The following is a 20,000-nucleotide window of genomic DNA, read 5'->3' on the forward strand; positions in this document are numbered from 1 at the left end:
CTCGCTCACTCACTCACTCATTCACACACACCTCCATCTTCCTCCTCAGACAGTGTTGTGTGTTGCTGCGGCTGCCGCTGCGGCTATGCGCGGCAACTTGATTTATTTGTTGTGAGTGGTGTCTGGAGGTTAATGTGTTTGTATTCGCTATGCCTCTCAGGTGTGAAGGTCTACATCGACCCCTTCACCTACGAGGACCCTAATGAGGCAGTGAGGGAATTCGCCAAGGAGATCGACGTGTCCTTTGTCAAAATCGAGGAGGTCATTGGCGCCGGTGGGTCCCTCTCCTCGCCTTCCTTCGCTCCACTTCAGTGTCTCCTGCTCTCCTCTTTTCTTTTTTCTGTCCTCCTTCCCTATTTTCCTTCCCTCACTCTCTTTTTCTCTCTCTCTTTCTCTCTCTCTAAGGGCTTTCAGATATAACCTCCGGAGTATATGCGGAGGTTTGTCAAACGGAGGTCCTACCCTTCGGATGATTCAGATATGATGCTAACCTGCGGACCTTATACTGACCTTATACGGACCTATCTGTGAACGACATACACGCACATACAGAATCTCCGTGTGGTTGTCGAGTGAGGGGTGGGGGCTTGTACAGTTCACAAGAGGCGAGATATGGCACAGAATATATGCGGCCGCTGTCACAGCTGCTGTTTGTTTACAAAGTGTATGCATTATGTAGGCTAAAGAAGAAAAATCTATTGTGCGTAGGCTAATACGTAAAGTAGTCACGTAAGTGCGCACTTAAAATTGACCTACAGTATTTGTATGTGTGCTTCGAATAAACACATTTATCTGTTTTCAACGTTATGTAACAGAATTACTTGGCTATGGAACCCCAAATCTGGTTTGCGTTGGAGAGAAAGAGCATGCACAAACTTTATGGTACCAGCCAATTCAGTAGGCTAACTCAAGACTACTAACATAACAGTGAAGTGGTTCGTTTTTTCATGGTTTATTTTTCCAAAAGCATCCTCTCTCCATGTGTCTATTGCATTTACGTAAGGAGCTTGGAACAAAGTTGGGTTTTCTTTATTTTCATTTTCTGTAGGCATATTTATGCTCAACAAATATCAGCGAGCTCAGCAGTGAGGTCATGAGAAGGCTATCAATGAACAGAAAACCGACCGTGTTGGCTAACAATTATTTATTAAATACTCCTGTTATTGTCATCAACGACGTCGCTGTAGGCTACTGCCTTTTCAGCGCCTTCTGCTTATGATTCAGTCTTTTGAATTAGTTTGGCCTTGCGATGCAGTTGTAGGCTACATCAACGTGTCTCTTGCCGTTTCCCTTATGTGTTCTATCACAATGCTGTCTGCCCTCATGGACAGTAGCTCCGTGATGTCTGCATCTTTCCAGGTCGGAGATTTTCTGGACAGCACTATGCCACTCCATCCTAACACTGGCATTTAAGTCAGATTTAACCACATGGACGCACGAAAGAAACGCCACCGACACGCCCTCTCACTAGGTGTGAATTTTAACCGCATGTTCTACTCCTCGTTCAGACACAGCACATTTACATAATGTCCGGAGGAAATACTAGGGGGGGGGGGAGTAGTAGAACAACCGGCTAAATTCGGACTTCCATATGACCGGTTATGTCGTTCAGATATACGGCCCCACCGTTTAACATCCGCAGAACCTCCGGTCTTACACGTATGTCTGAAAGCGCTTTCTGTCAGTTCTTCTTCTACTTTGGCCCTCAGGTTCTGTGTGCTCACAATTGAGTGTGTGTGTGTTTGTGTGTGTGTAGCTGAAGAGTGCTCGCTGCGCTCTGTGTGTGTACAGTATGTGTGTGTATGTGTGCGCACATGTGAGCGTCTGCAGTCTGCACGTGTGTGTGTGAGCTGGGCCCGAGGCTCATCTTATTTTTAAAATCACACACGCTGTCTGCGTCTCTTATGGCCTGTCCCATTAGATTAGCTCTGTTTCCCACATGCTATTTCACACACTCACAGATGAGCTGTCACTCATTAGAGACAAATATTTTAAGTAGGAGCATGAAATACGGTCTAATGATGTACTATGTATGTGTGCTTATGTAAGGTTTGTGTGTGTGTGTGTGTATGTGTGTGTGTGTGTGGGTGTAGGCTTATTTTCTTATTGCATTCTGAAGCATAGCTTCAGCTTTCTGTGTGTATATGTATTTATGCGTATGTGTGTGTATGTGCGTGTTTGTGTGTGTGTGTGTGTGTGTGTGATTGTTTTTCTTTGCTTATTTTCTTGTTGTATTCTGAAGTATAGCTTCAGTTTTGTTTGTGAGTATTGTGCATGTGGTGTGTGTGTGTGTGTGTGTGTGTGTGTGTGTGTGTGTGTGTGTGTGTGTGTGTGTGTGTGTGTGTGTGTGTGTGTGTGTGTGTGTGTGTGTGTGCATGTGTGTGCGTTTGTGTTGTAGTTCTTTGTTTCTGACCCATGTCTCCCTCCTCTCACTCTCGTGGTCCAGGTGAGTTCGGTGAGGTGTGTCGCGGGCGGCTGAGGATCCCGGGGAAGAAGGAGAACTACGTGGCCATCAAGACGCTGAAGGGTGGCTACACGGACAAACAGCGCCGCGACTTCCTGGCCGAGGCCAGCATCATGGGTCAGTTCCAGCACCCCAACATCATCCACCTGGAGGGCATCATCACGTCCAGCTGCCCCGTCATGATCATCACCGAGTTCATGGAGAACGGAGCGCTCGACTCCTTCCTACGGGTGAGTGTGTGTGTGTGTGTGTGTGTGTGTGTGTGTGTGTGTGTGAGTGTGTGTGTGTGTGTGTGTGTGTGTGTGTCTCCTCGTCACGTGTGCGTGTGTGTATGTGTGTGTGTAAGAGGAAGACAGAAAGTGTGAGTTTGTGTGTATGTGTGTGTGTGCGGGTGTGTGAGCTCTCATCTGCGAGAGTTTCACGTTTTAAGCCAATTATCCCAGTGACAAACTTAAATAGAACATAATTCAGTTCCGTACAGTTTCCATCAGTAGTGTCACCACTAGTGTGCCCTGCTCCACACACAGATGCACACACACAGAGCTGCAGGATTTCAGATTTGTGCTCAAACTGTCTTCTTTTTTGAAGTAACTCTATTTGAAGCAGTCCTGTTTGACCCACTTTTGTGTCCGTAGTTGAATGACGGGCAGTTCACGCCCATCCAGCTGGTTGGAATGCTGCGTGGCATCGCCTCAGGCATGAAGTACCTTTCGGAGATGAGCTACGTGCACCGCGACCTGGCAGCCCGGAACATTCTAGTCAACAGCAATCTTGTGTGTAAGGTGTCCGACTTCGGCCTGTCCAGGTTCCTGCAGGAGAACTCGTCTGACCCCACCTACACCAGCTCACTGGTGAGTGCTAAAAATGCACACACACACACACACACACACACACACACACACACACACAAGGTCGCATAAGTGTAAGGTCGTCCAGTCCTAACACCACCACCACCTAAAGACAGCAGCACATTAATAAAGTGTGTGTTCTTTCTCTTCACCTTAGGGAGGTAAGATTCCTATTCGCTGGACAGCCCCTGAGGCCATCGCCTTCCGAAAGTTCACCTCCGCCTCGGACGTATGGAGCTACGGCATTGTCATGTGGGAGGTCATGTCGTTTGGAGAGAGACCATATTGGGACATGAGCAACCAAGATGTAAGTATGCGAGTCGACGCTTGTTTGTTTTCATACATGTGGTTTTCTTGTCACAACATTGGGGATATTAGAAAAAAAATGGTGGAATTCAAAGTAGCACAAATATTTGACTTCTTCTAACCTTGGCTTGTCCAGATTCTTTTTACTGCAACCATAAGCCCCAAAAAGTGCAATCTCTCAATTCCCACTCTATGTGAGTTTAGTATTAGAGTCGCAATCAAAAAAGTTAAAAGTATAATAAATATATATATAAATTTAAATCTTTTAACCCTTAAAGATGAATATTAAAGACTATCTGGATTCATTGAATTCAACATAGGATTTTAGAAACGGAAGATACGGAATCTTCTGTTAGAATGTTCAAAAACCCACACCTTTAAGGGTTAATCTTTGAATAGCAGACTGAAAAATACCAACTGCGTCTGCCCTCCCATCTGTAGGTGATCAATGCCATCGAGCAGGACTACCGGCTGCCGCCACCACCAGACTGCCCCACCCACCTGCACCAGCTGATGCTGGACTGCTGGCAGAAGGAGCGCACGGCCCGCCCACGTTTCTCCGCCATCGTTAGCGCGCTGGACAAGCTCATCCGCAACCCCGCCTCTCTCAAGATCACCGCCCAGGAGGGAGCAGGGTGAGTGACAGGAACTGGCTCCAATGGGCTGAGTGGAATGATCTAGAATGAGTTGGTGGAATGATCTAGAACGAGCCAGTGAAATGTTCCAGAACAACAACAACACATTTATACTGAATGCTTATCAAGGTACTCAAAGCGCTTTGCAGTGAAGGGAACCACCAGCAATGTGTGGCACCCACCTGGGTGATGCACGGTACGCAGAATCAGCTAAATGGGCGAATGGGACAGACTGCATTCATTTTTTATTCAAAGCCACTTGTAGAATGTGTCCCAAGCTTCCAGTTATAAAGTGGGAATCATAGCCATAATCACAAGAGCTGGAGTTGTCAGCACAAGCTCTTAGGGTGTGTAAATGACAAGCCTGTGAGATATGGGGCTCTAAAACAGCAGTTTAGATACCAGGTGTGTGTCTGCGTCCGCATGACGAATGCCTGGGATTGCTGGCGATAAAAGATGCTTTGACACATGTGGGAGGATCCCAGCTCTCCCGAGTGGAGTGTTTGTTTCTGACTGACGGCTTTGATGGATGGGTCAGCGCATTGCCTGTCTGTTCTGCCCAGCATGGCTGTTTCCATGTGTGTTGTCCCTGTCCATTACAGTCCATCTAAACTGTCAATCAGAAATTCTCCCCGCATTTCACCATTCCCTCTTGCACACAACGTACTGTCAGTCACATTCTCTGGCCCGCCCACCTCTTCCCTTCCCCGCATGCTGTGATGTCAGTCAGGCCTTCCTAAACCCCGCCCCTCACCCGCATTTCCCTGTCAGTTTCCTGTCAATCATGAGTCTCGTCCCACCCCCCTGCCTGCCTCTCACAGCTGGAGCCGTCAGTCAGCCTGGGTGGTAGCTCCGCCTTTTTAGGAGTCCTTTCCCATCCGCATTCCATGTTTACTGTACAAAACCCCCTGCAGCGACTATGTGGGCCAATTCAATAAACTCTCCCTCTCTCTCTCTCTCTCCCTCTCCCTCTCTCTCTTCCTCTCTCCCTCCCTTCCCCCTCCTCTCTTCTCTTCTCTTCATCTTGGTCCAGGCTCTCCCACCCCCTGCTGGACCAGCGGCCCCCACTGCCCCCTGCGTCCTGCAGCTCGGTGGGGGAGTGGCTGCGGGCCATCAAGATGGAGCGCTACGAAGAGAGCTTCCTCCAGGCCGGCTTCACCTCCATAGAGCTGCTCGCCCACGTCACCACCGAGTGAGTGACCCCTTGACCCCTCTCTCCCCCAGCAGCCCTCACCTAGCCACCGCTGGACATGCCTTCACGTCCACACAATGCTTGTGGGGAGCAGAGGGCCCCATGTGATCACTAGGGTTGGGTATCGTTTGAATTTGAACGATTCCGATTCCAATTCCGATTTCTTATTTTGATTCCGGTTCCTAACGATTCTCGATTCCGATTTTTTTAAGAGGCAGGGTCAAAAAAAGTTTAGGATATTTTAAATGAGCTAGCAAACCAACGGTCTTTCTCAGGGTATCTGCACATTTTCCAAGTGCAAATTTAAAGACTTTTAAGACCTTTTCAATACATGAATGAAAACTAAATGAAACTTAAGACTATACCACGGCAAAAAGATATAAATGACTGGTTTTTTTTTTCTACTAATTTTAACCCCCACCCCATTTTGGATGTCTACAGAAGTTACCAAATATATTTTGGCGAAAGAAAAATAATTGTGTGTGAATTACCTTCAAAGCCCAAATGCCCAAATAAATGCCCAATTTTACGGTCTGGGCTGCTTGCTTTTGAAGCTGGCTGTACATATTTGGTTGTGCTTTCTGCTGAGGCTGACTGTTCTTCACCTGTGTCTGTAGTAGCCTAGGCTACTTGCCAAAGACATGTGCACTGGACTGGATTCCCTTCAATATTGTTTTCAAAGTTAGACTAAGCTATTTACATATTTTAATAAGCCTACTTTATATAATTTACTATGTGCATCTATTGTCCAATATGCAGCACAGCAAATTAAAGTTAATCCACTACTTTACATTTTGCATTCCAGTTGTATCTAAACCAACCAAAGCTTGACTGAAACATTGTAAAACCATTGACTTGTTTTAAATTAATTAAGAGACAGGTCCTCCTCGCATGATCCTGCTGAAAACTTTCTTATGTAGCCAGTCGCCGACATTCAAAAATATGCGGTTATAGTTCAGAACTTTTGCGAAGTACGCCTAGCCTAGGCTACTGGGAAACGCTGGCAAGCAAGCTGCTGGCAGATATTACAGGTAGGCTATTATAACTTAGACAGATATTTTCTTCCCTAGGCTAGGCCAGCAACACACGCTGGAAAGATGCAAACAGATCAACTTAACATATAGGCTATAGCATACAGTATTTCCTCCTGATTGCGAAGCACTGCACATAATTTGACCAGCAGTCTTCGCGTCCATAGTTTGTGAAACAATGCTGCGTCTGAGCAACGATTTTAGATGCCAAGCGCAACTCCAAAAAGGAGAACAAATGAGCGTCCGGCTTGAGGCTGCGCCGGACAGGGCTTTTAAAATCCATATGTCCGGCCTAAATTCAAACGTATGGCCAACCTATCGCTCTTTCTCCCGTAGGCTTCCTCATTCCACGTAGGCTACCTGTATATCTCTCTGGCCTCAGCTACACTACGAAAACGTCAGGCAAATTATTTTGTACATAGGCCTACTGTATTATTACCGTTTTCACACCTTTAACCACACCCGTGAAAAACATCTTCACTCTGCAACCACTACACTTCCTCCCGTAGCCTAATAGCCTAGTCACATTTGCGTTTTAAATACACGAAACTGGATTGAGACATCACTCGCTCTCTTGCACTCGCTGGCGGTCCCATACGCACATTCAATACCTCTCTTTCGAAAATTCAGTTGTATTTAAGGATCCGCGGGAACCCTGCTTTCTGAATGAAATAGTCTGACCTTCTCCATGAATTTTAATTCTATGAACTGGAACGAGGAACTGAACTGGTGGTGTCTAGAAGGGATACAGCTAAGGGTTAGGGTTAGGATTAGGGTTAGGTTACTTCCTGTCCTGATACTATTTATTTCCATAGACGCCGCATCGACCGCTGCTCCCTACTAGCGCTGACGAGATTTGGAGCCGCCATCTTGGACCGGTCATCCACTCCACTCAGTGTAATCTGTTTGGCCGGTGCAATGAGCTGTCAGCGCACTTAATTAATCATATCTCACTGAATACCGAACAGATTTTCACGCGGTTTTTTTTGCTGCAAAGGTCATACATGTAGCTATGATACAGGCCACATTGTTCGAAAATACAAAATACAACCAATAGTACAGTAATGTTAAATCTTACTCGTGAAAAGTAAATCCCCCGAGTATGGTCCGCCGATTTGAGCAGGAACATGCTGCACAGTGCTGTCATCTTGTGTTTTCTGCTGCAATGCAATGAGGAGTATGACAGGTCCAAGATGGCGGCCGCATTTCTTGTTTCCAGCAGCCAATGCGGCGTCTATGTATATTATGTCTGTGGTTTATTTCTATGGAGATTTCACTGGAGATTTCACTATCTGTTAGGTAACTTCCGTTGTTAGCTGTATCCCATCTAGCCACAACCGAACTAGGCGCTTCTTCGTTGGTGTTTAGCCGTTTCTTTTTCCGGTCGGCGGACTGGGAATCGAAACTAGGAATCGAAATTTAAACTTTTGAACGATTCCGGGAAAATCGCAAAGATAGTCCCGGTTCCAACCAATACTCGATATTCGATACCCAAGCCTAGTGATCACTGGATGTCTCTCTTGAAAAGACACCATGTCTGACTTCCCTCTCTTTTTCTGTGCTTGTTTGTGACAGGGATCTGCTGCGTTTGGGGATCACCCTGGCCGGCCATCAGAAGAAGATCCTGTCCAGTGTGCAGGCCCTCCGGATCCAGACCAAGAGCCCAGGCAGCGTGCATTTCTGAGCAAACCGCTCCCCCTTCCTTCCCTCAACCGATGAAAATGAAAACTCAGCGCACTCCGGCATAGACCGCAACTCGACATCCCTACACCACTCGACATGCACAGCACACGCGTGGAGCCACACAAGACACAGAGTCCCTCTCTGCTTCAGCAGGACGACTCAAACCCGTTGGATCTGCTTCATTGCTCCATAACCAAACGTTTGGGACAGTCCAACACTTGTGGCTCGGATACAAACAGACAAGACAGAGCCAAAATGACACTTAATCAGAGAGACTCCGAGAGGGAGAGAGGGTCCTCAGAGAGGGAGAGACTGATCACTTGCAAATAGAAAAGACATGTCTGAGGGCACTGCGCCAGAGGCAAAGCCAAATCTGAGTGATATCGACGCCAGCTGAGGATGAGCACATGTTCAGAATTGGAATATCAAAATGCCAAATCGAGGACGAAAGCCTGGACTTTCAGAGAGTATTTTGTATAAACCCCCTGAACAAGGACTTCATTCTCACCGACTGCATTTTAAACCTCTTCCACATTAGCGTTTCACCCAAGCAGGTTTTTATTGAACTGAAGACACTGTGTTGAAGATGCCTGTGGTCTGCCAAGAGTGTCTGGACTCCAAAGTATGTCTGAACAAACTGAACGAACCGTACATTCTGTAAACAAGGCACATTTAGCGTGTGCGACCTGTTTTTTACACTCAATGTTGCGTGTTGTTTCGGCGGATGTTGCTCATGGTCGTGTCATGTCTCTACCGGGTTAGGGCCGGTGACTGCGGACGTGAGGTGGATTAGCACTTGTGTATATTTGACATGAACTCGGAGCGAGGCCCAGTGGGCCCCAGTATACTGTGGGGGTTTTTAGTGAGTGTGGAGCAAGTCTGCATTTTTACACTCAAATGCCCAGATGAATCAATTATAAAGAATCCAATAGGCCAAGAGACCAGTAGAATGCTGTCAGCTTTTTTCTATATGGATTTTACCTCAGAACAGGGGGAAAAAAATATCAGGGGATTGCCATGGTATTAATTAACATGAATATTCTCTTTTTCCAAAATGGCTTCCAAAGGTGCCATATTTAATTTAGCACATAGATCTCAGCATATGCTGGTGCCATCATGGTTCATTGGTTCATGTGGTCAAATTGTGGTGCCATTTTCTTAAAGGCAACATAGCTGCACCTGGGTTTGGTTTCACAAGAAAAAAAGACAAATGCCTCTGTATTAAGCATCAGTGGAACACAAACTTCCGTCCTTCTTCCTGCTCTGAACAGGATTGTGGGTCGGAGTGAGTATGGTCTTCACATTGGAGATCCAAAAGCTCCCTGTGCGTTGCGCTGCCTTTCTTATGTTGTGTATAAATATCTGGTTTATGTAAATGAGTTTAATCCACTCTTTATGGTCTGTGTGTAATCTGTGTTCTGTCACAATAAAGATTCATACCTCTGCTCATCCCGTCTCCCTCTCTCTCTATCGCTCACTCTGTTCCCTCGTTTTTTTTTCACTGCCCTCACTGTCTTGTTTTTCCTCTTACCATGGCTATAGACTGATCCTTTTATATGTGACAGGAAACCTCTAGAGTCATTACTCCTGCTTCATATCACACACACACACACACATACTCTCACACACACACACACACACCAAAAGCACACACACACACACACACACCAAAAGCACAAACACAAACACTCACACAGTCACACACACCTGTAGGATGCATATTTCCATAATTATTTCGGGGGTTATCCGTTTTCTTGGCAGCACTTGTGTCAAGTATACCTCCCTGTAGATAGCGTGACCTTCTCCGTGTCGTGGGGGTGGAGGGCTGCTGTGGTTTGGGACGGTGCCCCACCCTAACGGTCTTACAGCGCCTGTGCCCTCGCCTCCACCCCTGCCTCTCCCCCAGTCGCTGAGCTGCCATCCCCCTCTACCTTCACTCAGAAACAGGGGCCCACTCCACCACCGGAGCCAACCAACCTGTCCTTGGGTCTGTCCTCTGTCTCTCTCTCTGGGTGTTTGCCTTTCCTTTACAACTCCTCCTTTTCTTTTAAAGAAATAAGCTGTTTCTTTCCTCTTGCTCTCTCTCTCTCTCTCTCTCTCTCTCTCTCTCTCTCTCTCTCTCTCTCTCCTTTTTGTCTGACTCAAGTACTTCTGAAGTAACTCTGGTATTTCCATCCATCATGCACTCCTGTGTTTCCTGTGGACGTTCTCAAACAATGTGGCTGTCCCCCACGTTTATTTTTACTCTCTGTTCTGTTCATGGTGTTCATTTATTTATGGTCGTGCTGCCGAGCGCTCTGCTGGCCTCTGTGTCATTAGAACCAGGAACCAATTAAATACTTGTGTGTGTGTGTGTGTGTGTGTGTGTGGGAGAGACACACTTTCATCTTCATAGAGGGTGAAACAAAGAGCATTCCTGTGGAAGGGTGGAGGAAGAAAGGGGGCTCTGACCTTCCCCCTTCCCCCTTCTTATCTCTGACGTTTGAAACAATACCACCACCAAACCCCCTACACACACACACACACACACACTCCGTTAGCATCCCTATATCTCATGGCGCTTCCTTGCCACTAACAAAAGGGCTCACCTTTATCCCACAGGACTGCAGCAGCAGACATCTGAGGGCATGGAGATGAAGAGGGTGAGACAGACAGAGGAATGATGGCATGGAGGAAGACATGACTCCCTTTCTCTCTCTCTCTCTCTCTCTCTCTCTCTCTCTCTCTCTCTCTCTCTCTTTCTCTCACTCTCTTATCTCTCTGTCTATAAATATAGAGAGTCCAGGGGATTATAGATGTGACAAAAACAGCCCCCCCCCCCCTCACTCTCAGCCTCCTCTGTGTGTGAAAAAACCACATTATTTGTCAGGAGACTCATCAGACAAAAAGGATGATAACAATAGGCCTGTTTAGACTCTGCATTACCATCTGACCACTGCAATCATATCATGCTGATCAGGTCCTTACCCAGTCATGGCACAGCTCATTTGCACATGCCCTTTTCAATGCCGCACTGCTCCGCCATCCAGATATAGACTCTATCTCTTCATCACCCATTCAGATATTTCATATATTTCAATCTGAGTGGCTGCCATGCATCAACCTCTCGAGTGCTGGAGGGTCCCCTGAGGCCGAGCTCGGGCCAATCAAAGCCGACCCTCAGTGTATGATTTAGAAGTAAATGCAGTGAAAATTCTGCTGTAAATCCCATTATGATGCCAAATGTAAATAGAACAAGGATGAGATGCACCGCTATGATAATGACTGTTTACTTTCAGTACTTTTCTTGAACTATATTCTGTCCTTCAGCCTAGACAAAGACTAGACAGTCATTATTCTGAACCCCGACTGTATATGTGCGTTATGTAAAACAGTAGCACTGCTCTGTTCTGGGGTGAGTGGAGGTTGTTTACTGCAGGAGGCAGTTTACTGCAGGTACTCCCCTGCGCCCGTCTGCATGGAAGCCTCACTGCTGTCAGCAGGCTTTTTCTCACACTCTTTAGCGTTGACAGAGTGAGCGAGTGAGTGTGTGTGTGTGTGTACACGTGTGCGTGTGTGTGTTTGTGTCTGTGTGAGTGTATGCGTGTTGTTGTGACCTTTATCTGAATAGCCATCCATCGGAAGACATAGCGCAGATAAGAGACCGCGGGGCCTGTCCGGGGTGAGTGCTGTGGCTTTGTGCGTCCACCTCTCTTTACATTCCTGGGGGCATTCAAGCAGGGAGCACCAGGGCCGGGCCAGTGAGGGCAAGAGATAAGACCCCGAGCCAGACACCAAGGAAGAGTGTGTGGATTTATGTGTGTGTGTGTGTGTGTGCAGATGCACAGATGTCGTGTGTGTTTGTATGAGGGTGTACTCTTGTTTGGTTGCATGAGGGGTTTTGTTGTGTTTATTTGTATATGGGCGCAGAATTGTTATGTCTGTTTGTGCTTTGGAGTGTGGGTGTTGACTATCCAAACACAACACACACACTGTATGTGTGTATGAGTAAGTGTTATGACTGACACAGGCAATAGGATCTCTTTGTTTGTGTGATAGAGTTTGAGGAGTGAGAGTATATTCCGTTTACCCTGCCTGTATTTGCCATTGGCTCAGTCCATCCGGCGAACATCTGTGTATCTCCCACTTACTAACAGCCCTATACGTCAGACCGGCATCCCCCACCACCACACTTCTCCACACTCCACTCTGGCCCCGATCCAGATCTACCCTGCTACGTCTACATCTGCTCCAGATCTGCTCCAGATTGGGCCTGCTGTTTGGAGGGGAGAGGCCACCGGGCCACCAGCAGAAGGGGCTTCCATTATGGCGCAACTCCACTGCCAACTCGACAGCCACGCCACGGGACTCCGCTTTCATTTGCATATGTGTTTATTTATCCATCCATCCACTCATCCATCCATCTGTCTATCCATCTATCTTTCTGTGGATCCATCTATCCTTCAGAGGGTCTGTGGGTCTGTATCTTTTTGTGAGGTGGCATCTACCCATCCATCTATCCATCCATCCATCCATCCATCCATCCATCCATCTACCCATCCATCTATCCATCCATCCATCCATCTATCTATCCATCCATCCATCCATCCTTCAGAGGGGCTGTGGGTCTGCATGTATGTTTGTGAAGTTGCTGTTATCAGCTCCTCCATCTGTCTGTCTTTGCCTGTGCGTGGTCTGCGTGTGTTTAGTCCTGCACACACACACACACACTCACACACAGACACACACACACACACACACACACACACACACACACACACACACACACACACACACACATCCTCTCTATCTGTCCATCTGTCCACACCCCTCCATCCATCTCTCTCTGGCCCATCCGTCTCTGCTCTTCAGCTCCTCTCTCCACCCGACTCAAGGATTTCCTTTTAAGTTTCTCTTTTTTCTCTTCTTTTCTTTCTGTTTACTCTTGCAACCCCCCCCCCCCCCCCCACCTCAAGGTTCCCATTTTCACCCACTTTTCCATCAACATCCGCCCTCTCTCTTTCTCTCTCCTCTCTCTCTCTCTCGATTCAATTCAAGGTAGCTTTATTGGCATGACAAATATTTCTTTGCATTGCCAAAGCAGGACATCAAACAATACAATAATACAATACAGAACATACGATAGATAAGACATTTATACATATAAACGTGTGTGTGTGTGTGTGTGTGTGTGTGTGTGTGTCTGTGCTGAAAATGGTAGGTATTTCATGTGTATAATGTGTATAGTGTCTAATCACTGTCCCTCGCTCTATGGCATTCAGTGACATATTTAGCAGCAAGAGCTGCTGTCTGTCCTTGCTGTCCAAGTAAGATAGGCAGTACTTCCTGTTCTCTCAGGTTTCGAAACTCCGAGATTAGGTTGGTAAATTTATAGTAGCATAGTAGGTATCTCTAATAAGTTCATATTTCTTACATTGAAGAAGAAAGTGCACCTCCGTCTCAACCTCACTTGTCGTACAGTGACCACAGACTCTTTGCTCTCTTGGCAACCATGACTTTCTTAGTCTGCCTTTTTCTATGGCTAGGCTGTGGTCACTGAGTCTGTATTTGGTCAGGATCTGTCTCTGTTCTATATCTCTGACAGTAGAGAGATATTCTTCTAATTCATATTTAGATTTTATGGACCGATAACATTCTAGTTTGTTTTGTTTTTTTGTTTAATTATGCCAATGTTCCAAATATTTTTTTTTAGATTTCTGGATAATCTGGTTGAGATTTAGTCTAAAAGCAGAGCTTGGCTGAGATAATGTATTAGTATTTGTTAGAGGGGGATTACTTAGTCAGTACAAGCTGACTCAGAGGACTCTTGTTGGGGTTCAGATCTTGAGTTTTTGCTGTGATGAAATGCAGTGTGTCTCTCTGGGACTTGTTTGGAGATGCATCCAGAATTTAAGTGCTCTCTTTTGTATGTTGATGGCCAATGGGAATCTGCCTAATTCTGCCCTACATGCATTGGTTGGTGTTTTCTTTTGGATTTTAAAAATGAATCAACAGAATTCTGCATGTAGGGATTCTACAGGATGCTTGTCCCATCTAGTGTAGCTGTGCACACTGAGTGGACCCCATACCTCACTTCCATATAGGCTGGATAACACAGTCGAATATTTTGCACCAAACTTTAATTGGTATGTTTATGTTCCAGAAGTTTCTTTTTATTGCATATAGCACTCTGCGAGCCTTTTCTTTTAGAGCATTCACTGCCATGCTAAAGCTCCCCGATGCAGTTATGATCAAGCCGAGGTAAGTGTACTGCATCGTGTGATCTAGGGCGGTGCTGCCTAGATTGAAAGGGTATCTGTATTCCTGACATCTGGGCTTCTTTTGGAATATCATAATGTTTGTCTTTTTTAGATTTACTGTCAGGGCGCAGTGCTGACAGTATTTCTCTAGCAGGTCCAGGTGCTGCTGTAGTCCCTGTGCAGTGGGAGATATCAGCACCAGGTCATCTGCATAGAGGAGGAATTTAATTTCTTTTTCTTTTAGGGTAAGGCCAGGAGCTGTAGACTGTTCCAACTGCACCGCTAACTCATTGATGTAAATATTGAACAGTGTTGGACTGAGGCTACAGCCCTGCCTCACCCCTCTTTTTTGAGTCAAGTATTCTGTAATTTTGTCGCCAATTTTCACAGCATTTCTGTTTTCAGAGTACATTTCCTTAACTAATTGGTAAACTTTACCCCCTACACCGCTTTGTAAAAGTTTATAAAATAGTCCTTCATGCCAGATTGAATCAAATGCTTTTTTGAAATCAACAAAACAAGCACATATTTTTCCTTTTTGTGTTTGGTTTACATGTTTAGTTATTAGGGTGTGTAGGGTGTAAATGTGGTCCGTAGTGCGGTAATTTGGAAGAAATCCAATTTGGCTTTTGCTGAGGACATCATGCTCCTTAAAGGAATTATCCGGAGTAAAATGCACTTTAGATCAATTTACAGATGATTGGGAGTACATACATTGAGTTGACATCAAAATCATGTCATTCGGATGTGTTTTGAGAAAGTTCGATTTTACCGTTTTTAGTCAAAACTTGTTAGCCTGGAAGTGACCAGGGCATGTCATTTCGCCACTACAAAACGCTATTTTTATACCTCTTCTACAGTTCCAAACAACATTACACTTACGTGGTAGTGAGTAGAGGGTCCCTAAAGCCAAACCGAAGTATCCCGAGGTCTTTATGTGGTCGGATAGAGAGTCCAGAATGAATTTCATCAAGCCAGTACCTTTCTGGAAATGTTGCTGCTGCAGCTGGCATCTTTAGCTACTATTCTTTCGTTGATGATGCTGCTAAACACTTTCCCCAGACTACTGTTCACACAGATGCCTCTGAAATTGTTGGGGTCCAATTTATCTCCACTTTTATAGATGGGTGTAATGTGCCCTTGGCTCCAGATGTCAGGAAAACAGCCAGAAGTTAAGGTGAACAATTTGAGTATAGCCCTTTGCAGTTCAGGGGTGCTGTGTTTAAGCATTTCTCCTCTGATGTGATCGGGGCAGCAGGTTTTTTTGTTTTGAGTTTTTTAATTTGATTCAAGTTCATTGAGTGTAATTGGGAAGTCAAGGGGGGTTTGGTTGTCTTTAATTGTCTTTTCAAGGGATTGTAATTTTTCCATGTTTTTTTCATAATTCGAATTTAGATCTTGAGGTTGGATGTCTGTATACAATTTTTTTTAAGTGCTTTTTCCAGATTTCACCATTTTGAATCGGTAAGTTCTGTGGTTTTGTTTTGCTCAGACCATTCCACATCTCCCAAAATTGATTATTTTGTATAGATGCTTCGATTTTGCTGAGAGTTGTGTTGGTGTCATTCTGTTTTTTGTTTCTCAGCAACATTTTATAGTGTTTAAGAGTTTCGTGGTTGTTTTTTATAAGATTTGTATTTTCAGGCTGGTGGTGCTTTTGATTGGAAATATGCCTCAATCTAGTCCTGAGTTGTTTGCATTCCTTGTCAAATCATTTTTCTTCAGTTTTGTTCTTTGCTCGATTTTTATTAGATTTCTTCATGCCAGCTACATTTGCTGCTTTCAGAATATTTTGTTTAGTTCTTTTGTGGCTTCATTAACACCAGTTTTGCTAATCTCAAAACATTTTGAGTTGTAGGATCTAATACATTGTTTTAGTTCTGAAGAATTTAGAGCTTTTAAAAAGTTATCTGGGCTGTTCTGAGTCCATCTGTCCCATTGAGACGGAATAGCTTGCTGGACTCTGTTTTGGGCTGCTGTATGATTTTGAGAAATATGTTAGTCTGGTTATGATCCAATAGTGGAGTTTGCCGCCTGACAGTGAATGCTCTGAAGGAGTTGGGGTCCATGTCAGTAATTGCATAGTCAACTACACTAGCTCCAAGAGCTGAACAATACGTGAACCTCCCTAAAGAGTCCCCTCTGATCCTGCCATTAAGCATATACAGCCCTAAGGCTCGACAGAGATGCACTAACTCTTTACCATTTTTATTGACAGTACGGTCAAGGCTGTTTCTCTGGGGTAAGTTTGGTGTAAAATAAAGGTTGTTTTGACCAAACACGTGGTTGTTACCATGAGGGTCTATGTGATCTATTTCATACCCAGTCCTGGCATTTAGGTCCCCACATATCAGCACATTTCCCTGGGCCTGGAAATGGCTGATGTCTGTGTAGAGGTTGCTTATGTTGTCCTCCTCATAATAGAGAGATTCAATTGGTGGGATGTATATGGCACATAGGTATATGTCGTTAATTGATATACCAGAGCTTTTTTTTTATTTTAGCCAGTGTGATTTCCCTGTTTGGATGATAGAAAGGTGATTAAGGTTTTCCTTGTACCACACCAATATTCCCCCAGAGTTTCTGCCATGACATATGCCACTGAGTTTGAGCGAGGAGATTACAATTTCACTGTATCCCTTAGGACAGTGTGTGGGTGTCTCTGTGCGGCACCATGTTTCAGTGAGGACAAGAATATCCACATTTTCAATGTTTTTCAAAAACTCAGATTGAGTACTCTTGATACCAAACGTTGAGGAGTAGAGTCCTTGTATGTTCCAACAACTAACATAAAATGAATTCATACTTTCACAAAATGGACAAATTCAATGCAACAGATTAAATAAGTTATTTGAATAGAGTAGGCTAATCAAATCAAAGTCTGTGGATAATGATACAAGTTTGACAAATACAAATTCAAACAATGTTTGAACATTCATACACAGCTGCGATGGGGGTGGGGGATGGAACAGCGGTGAATAATGGCATTGGGGGTGATGGTGTGACAAGGGAGGGGAGGAGGGATCCATTAGCAGTGTGTGTGTTGGGTTGGGGGGGTGGGGGTTGGATGGTAGTATGTTACCTGTTACCTGTTCGGGGGGGGGGGGTATTCCTTGTGATGTCATGAAGGAAGGGGCTGTGGATGGTGGGAGGGGAAGGGGAGGGGTGTCTATTGGCGGAGGGAGGGGGGAGGGGTTGAAGTGTGCATTATTATTTGTCACCCAGAAGTTTGCTGCACAACAGGTGAAGTATATTTTTAATTTCCCCCAGCTCTGTGGGTTTGTTAGTGGTTAAGCCTACTGGTTGGGCTGCTGCGGCTGCATAGGTCTGAGGCCTTTCCTTCGGGGGGGGGGCTTTCTCGCAGGGGGGGTGCTGGCCTTCAACTTGGTGGGACGTGGGTGTGTCGTTGTCCTCATACTGGTGGGAGAGTGGAGGGCTGCTGGTCTGTCCTCTGGAACACGTTGAACCACAGGGATGGGTGGGAGTTGTTGTTGATGTCGTGGCAGAGCATGGATGGTGGTGTTGGGGTTGCGAGCCAGTGCACAGTCTTTGAGGGATTTTGCAAACTTTCCTATCCTGTCCTAGTGTAGGTGGATCCCTTCATACATATCCCTCAGGCTGATGGTGGGATGGTGTGCCATATGCACATTAGGCAGGGTTGTGCATCCTCTGTAGACATCTGCATTTATGCCATTGATGACGTGAGGTCATCTCTCGTGAGGTCTCCCTCTCTCTCTCTCTCTCTCTCTCTCTCTCTCCCCCTTTCTCATGTTTTCTCTTAGCCTCCTCTCTCCTTCATTTTCCTCATTGCGTCCTAGCCTGGAGCTATCCGCTAATGAGGCGGAGACAGGCAGAAAACAAGGAGAGCTCAGTTAGTGCTGCAGCCCTGGCCCCTGCTCTAGCCCAGCCCTCCCTCCAGCCCTGCCAGAGCCTCGGAGGGAAGCCAGGGGAAGGGAGAAGGGCTGGGGTGGGGTGGGGTGGGGAGGCCTGGGGTGGGGTGGGGTGGGGTGGGGTGGGGAAGCCAGGGGAAGGGACAAGGCCTGGGGTGGGGTGGGGTGGGGTGGGGAAGCCAGGGGAAGGGAGAAGGCCTGGGGTGGGGTGGGGTGGGGTGGGGAAGCCAGGGGAAGGGAGAAGGCCTGGGGTGGGGTGGGGTGGGGAAGGGAGAAGGGCTGGGGTGGGGTGGGGGGGGGTGGGGAGGCCTGGGGAGGTGAGAACAGCAGTGCGGAGCTCACGGCGAAGGCTTAAGGTGTTGGTGGGGGGTGGGGATGATGGCGCTGCATTCCTCTGAAGGGTAAATAATAGACATCACCTGACCTGTCTGACCAACGAGAGCCCCAGGGCCAGACTTGTGTATTTCAGAGACATTACTCTCATTACTGTGCTTATCTATCTCTCCCTCTCTCTATCTCTCTCTCTATCTCTCTCACTATTGCTTGCTCTTTCTTTTTCTCAACCTCTATAACTCTCCTTCTCTCTCTTTTAACCTCTGGTAACTCTTTCTGTCTCTCTCTCTCTTTTTATCAACCTTTAACTCTCTCTTTTCCTCTTTCTTTCCCAACCCCTCGATTGCATTCTCTCCTCTTTTCTGCCTGCCTTTCATTTTCCCTCTCTCGTACCACCTGTCTTTAACTTCAGATGCTACTCCCCAGGTTTACCTCCTACCTTTAAAAACTTCAAAGCATTTCTCTGGATGTTATTTTATTTAGAGGGTGAATATTTAGTGGTGGTTTGTTTGTGTTTTCCCTCCACCTCCTCCCGGCGGACCGTGTCCAAGCCTGGTCAGACGTTCCTTTGAAACAGCTGGACGCTGCTTTCAAAAAGCTTCTCGCTGAATTTATGTTTTGAAGCAGAGGAGGTGTAGTTGTATTTTTCCCCTTCGCAAACATATAGGGGGTTTCTCTGCAGTGCATCCCCTGGAGACTTCATCCAAGCGGGAGAGCTTGGATGCTTCCTCGCTGGACAATGCTTTGAAAATGTCCAATACGTAAAGGTCATGCGAGTTGTAGCGTTGGCCGACAGCTCATTCCTTCCTGTGTCCCTCTCCCTTGGATAGGGAGTACTGTTTGTGTATCCATGAGTACGTTGTATTTAGATCAGACTTATTCTCAGGGCACATGAAAAAGGGAATAGAGAGGAGGAGAAGTGCAGAGATGTAGAGAAGAAAAAAGGTGAGGAGAAAAGGAGAAAAGGCCATTGGCTCTTAAGGCTGGGCACTCTAAAGGCATTAGGAGGCATTTGGGGATTCACCACTTTAGAGGCTTCATTCCAAATGAATCAGCAGCAATTAGGAACCAGGAGTGCTGCAAAATAGAAAATATTCATTATCATTAGAAATGCAAATCAAAGCTCTATCGAGTGGGGAGCGGACTAGCTGTGGAACAGTAATCAAGAGACAGAGACTGCAGGAAAAATGGGCATGATGGACACATAGCAAATGAATAAAGTGTCTCTCTCCAAGATAAACAGGGTTGGTTGTCATTACTATTCAGACTCATGTCTGGTCTGTTGTCATTAATGACCTGTTCCTGTCTTTTCTAACGGTAACATACATGAGGTGGCTTTAGAGCTTTGAATTTCAATTAATGATCACAGGTTCGTTAGA

At 46.0% G+C, this 20,000-nt stretch overlaps 1 protein-coding gene across 4 annotated transcripts in view; it reads left to right on the forward strand.

Moving 5' to 3' along the window:
- ephb4a (eph receptor B4a) overlaps positions 1 to 9,608 on the forward strand; it is a 42,751-nt gene extending 33,143 nt beyond the window's left edge. For all 4 annotated transcript variants that reach the window (XM_076275224.1, XM_076275226.1, XM_076275225.1 and 1 more), the window contains exons 11-17: positions 161 to 274; positions 2,447 to 2,694; positions 3,100 to 3,315; positions 3,470 to 3,619; positions 4,060 to 4,253; positions 5,287 to 5,445; positions 8,052 to 9,608. In XM_076275224.1, the coding sequence (XP_076131339.1) occupies positions 161 to 274; positions 2,447 to 2,694; positions 3,100 to 3,315; positions 3,470 to 3,619; positions 4,060 to 4,253; positions 5,287 to 5,445; positions 8,052 to 8,160 (1,190 nt within the window). In that variant the 3' untranslated portion in view covers positions 8,161 to 9,608. The remainder of the gene's footprint in view (positions 1 to 160; positions 275 to 2,446; positions 2,695 to 3,099; positions 3,316 to 3,469; positions 3,620 to 4,059; positions 4,254 to 5,286; positions 5,446 to 8,051) is intronic.
- Positions 9,609 to 20,000: the final 10,392 nt, after the last annotated feature.

The sequence above is a fragment of the Alosa pseudoharengus genome, unplaced genomic scaffold, assembly GCF_046254945.1.
Source record: "Alosa pseudoharengus isolate Yale_2024_CS ecotype anadromous, Long Island Sound unplaced genomic scaffold, YU_APseudo_1.1 YU_APseudo_1.1_scf_8, whole genome shotgun sequence".
NCBI lineage: Eukaryota > Metazoa > Chordata > Actinopteri > Clupeiformes > Clupeidae > Alosa > Alosa pseudoharengus.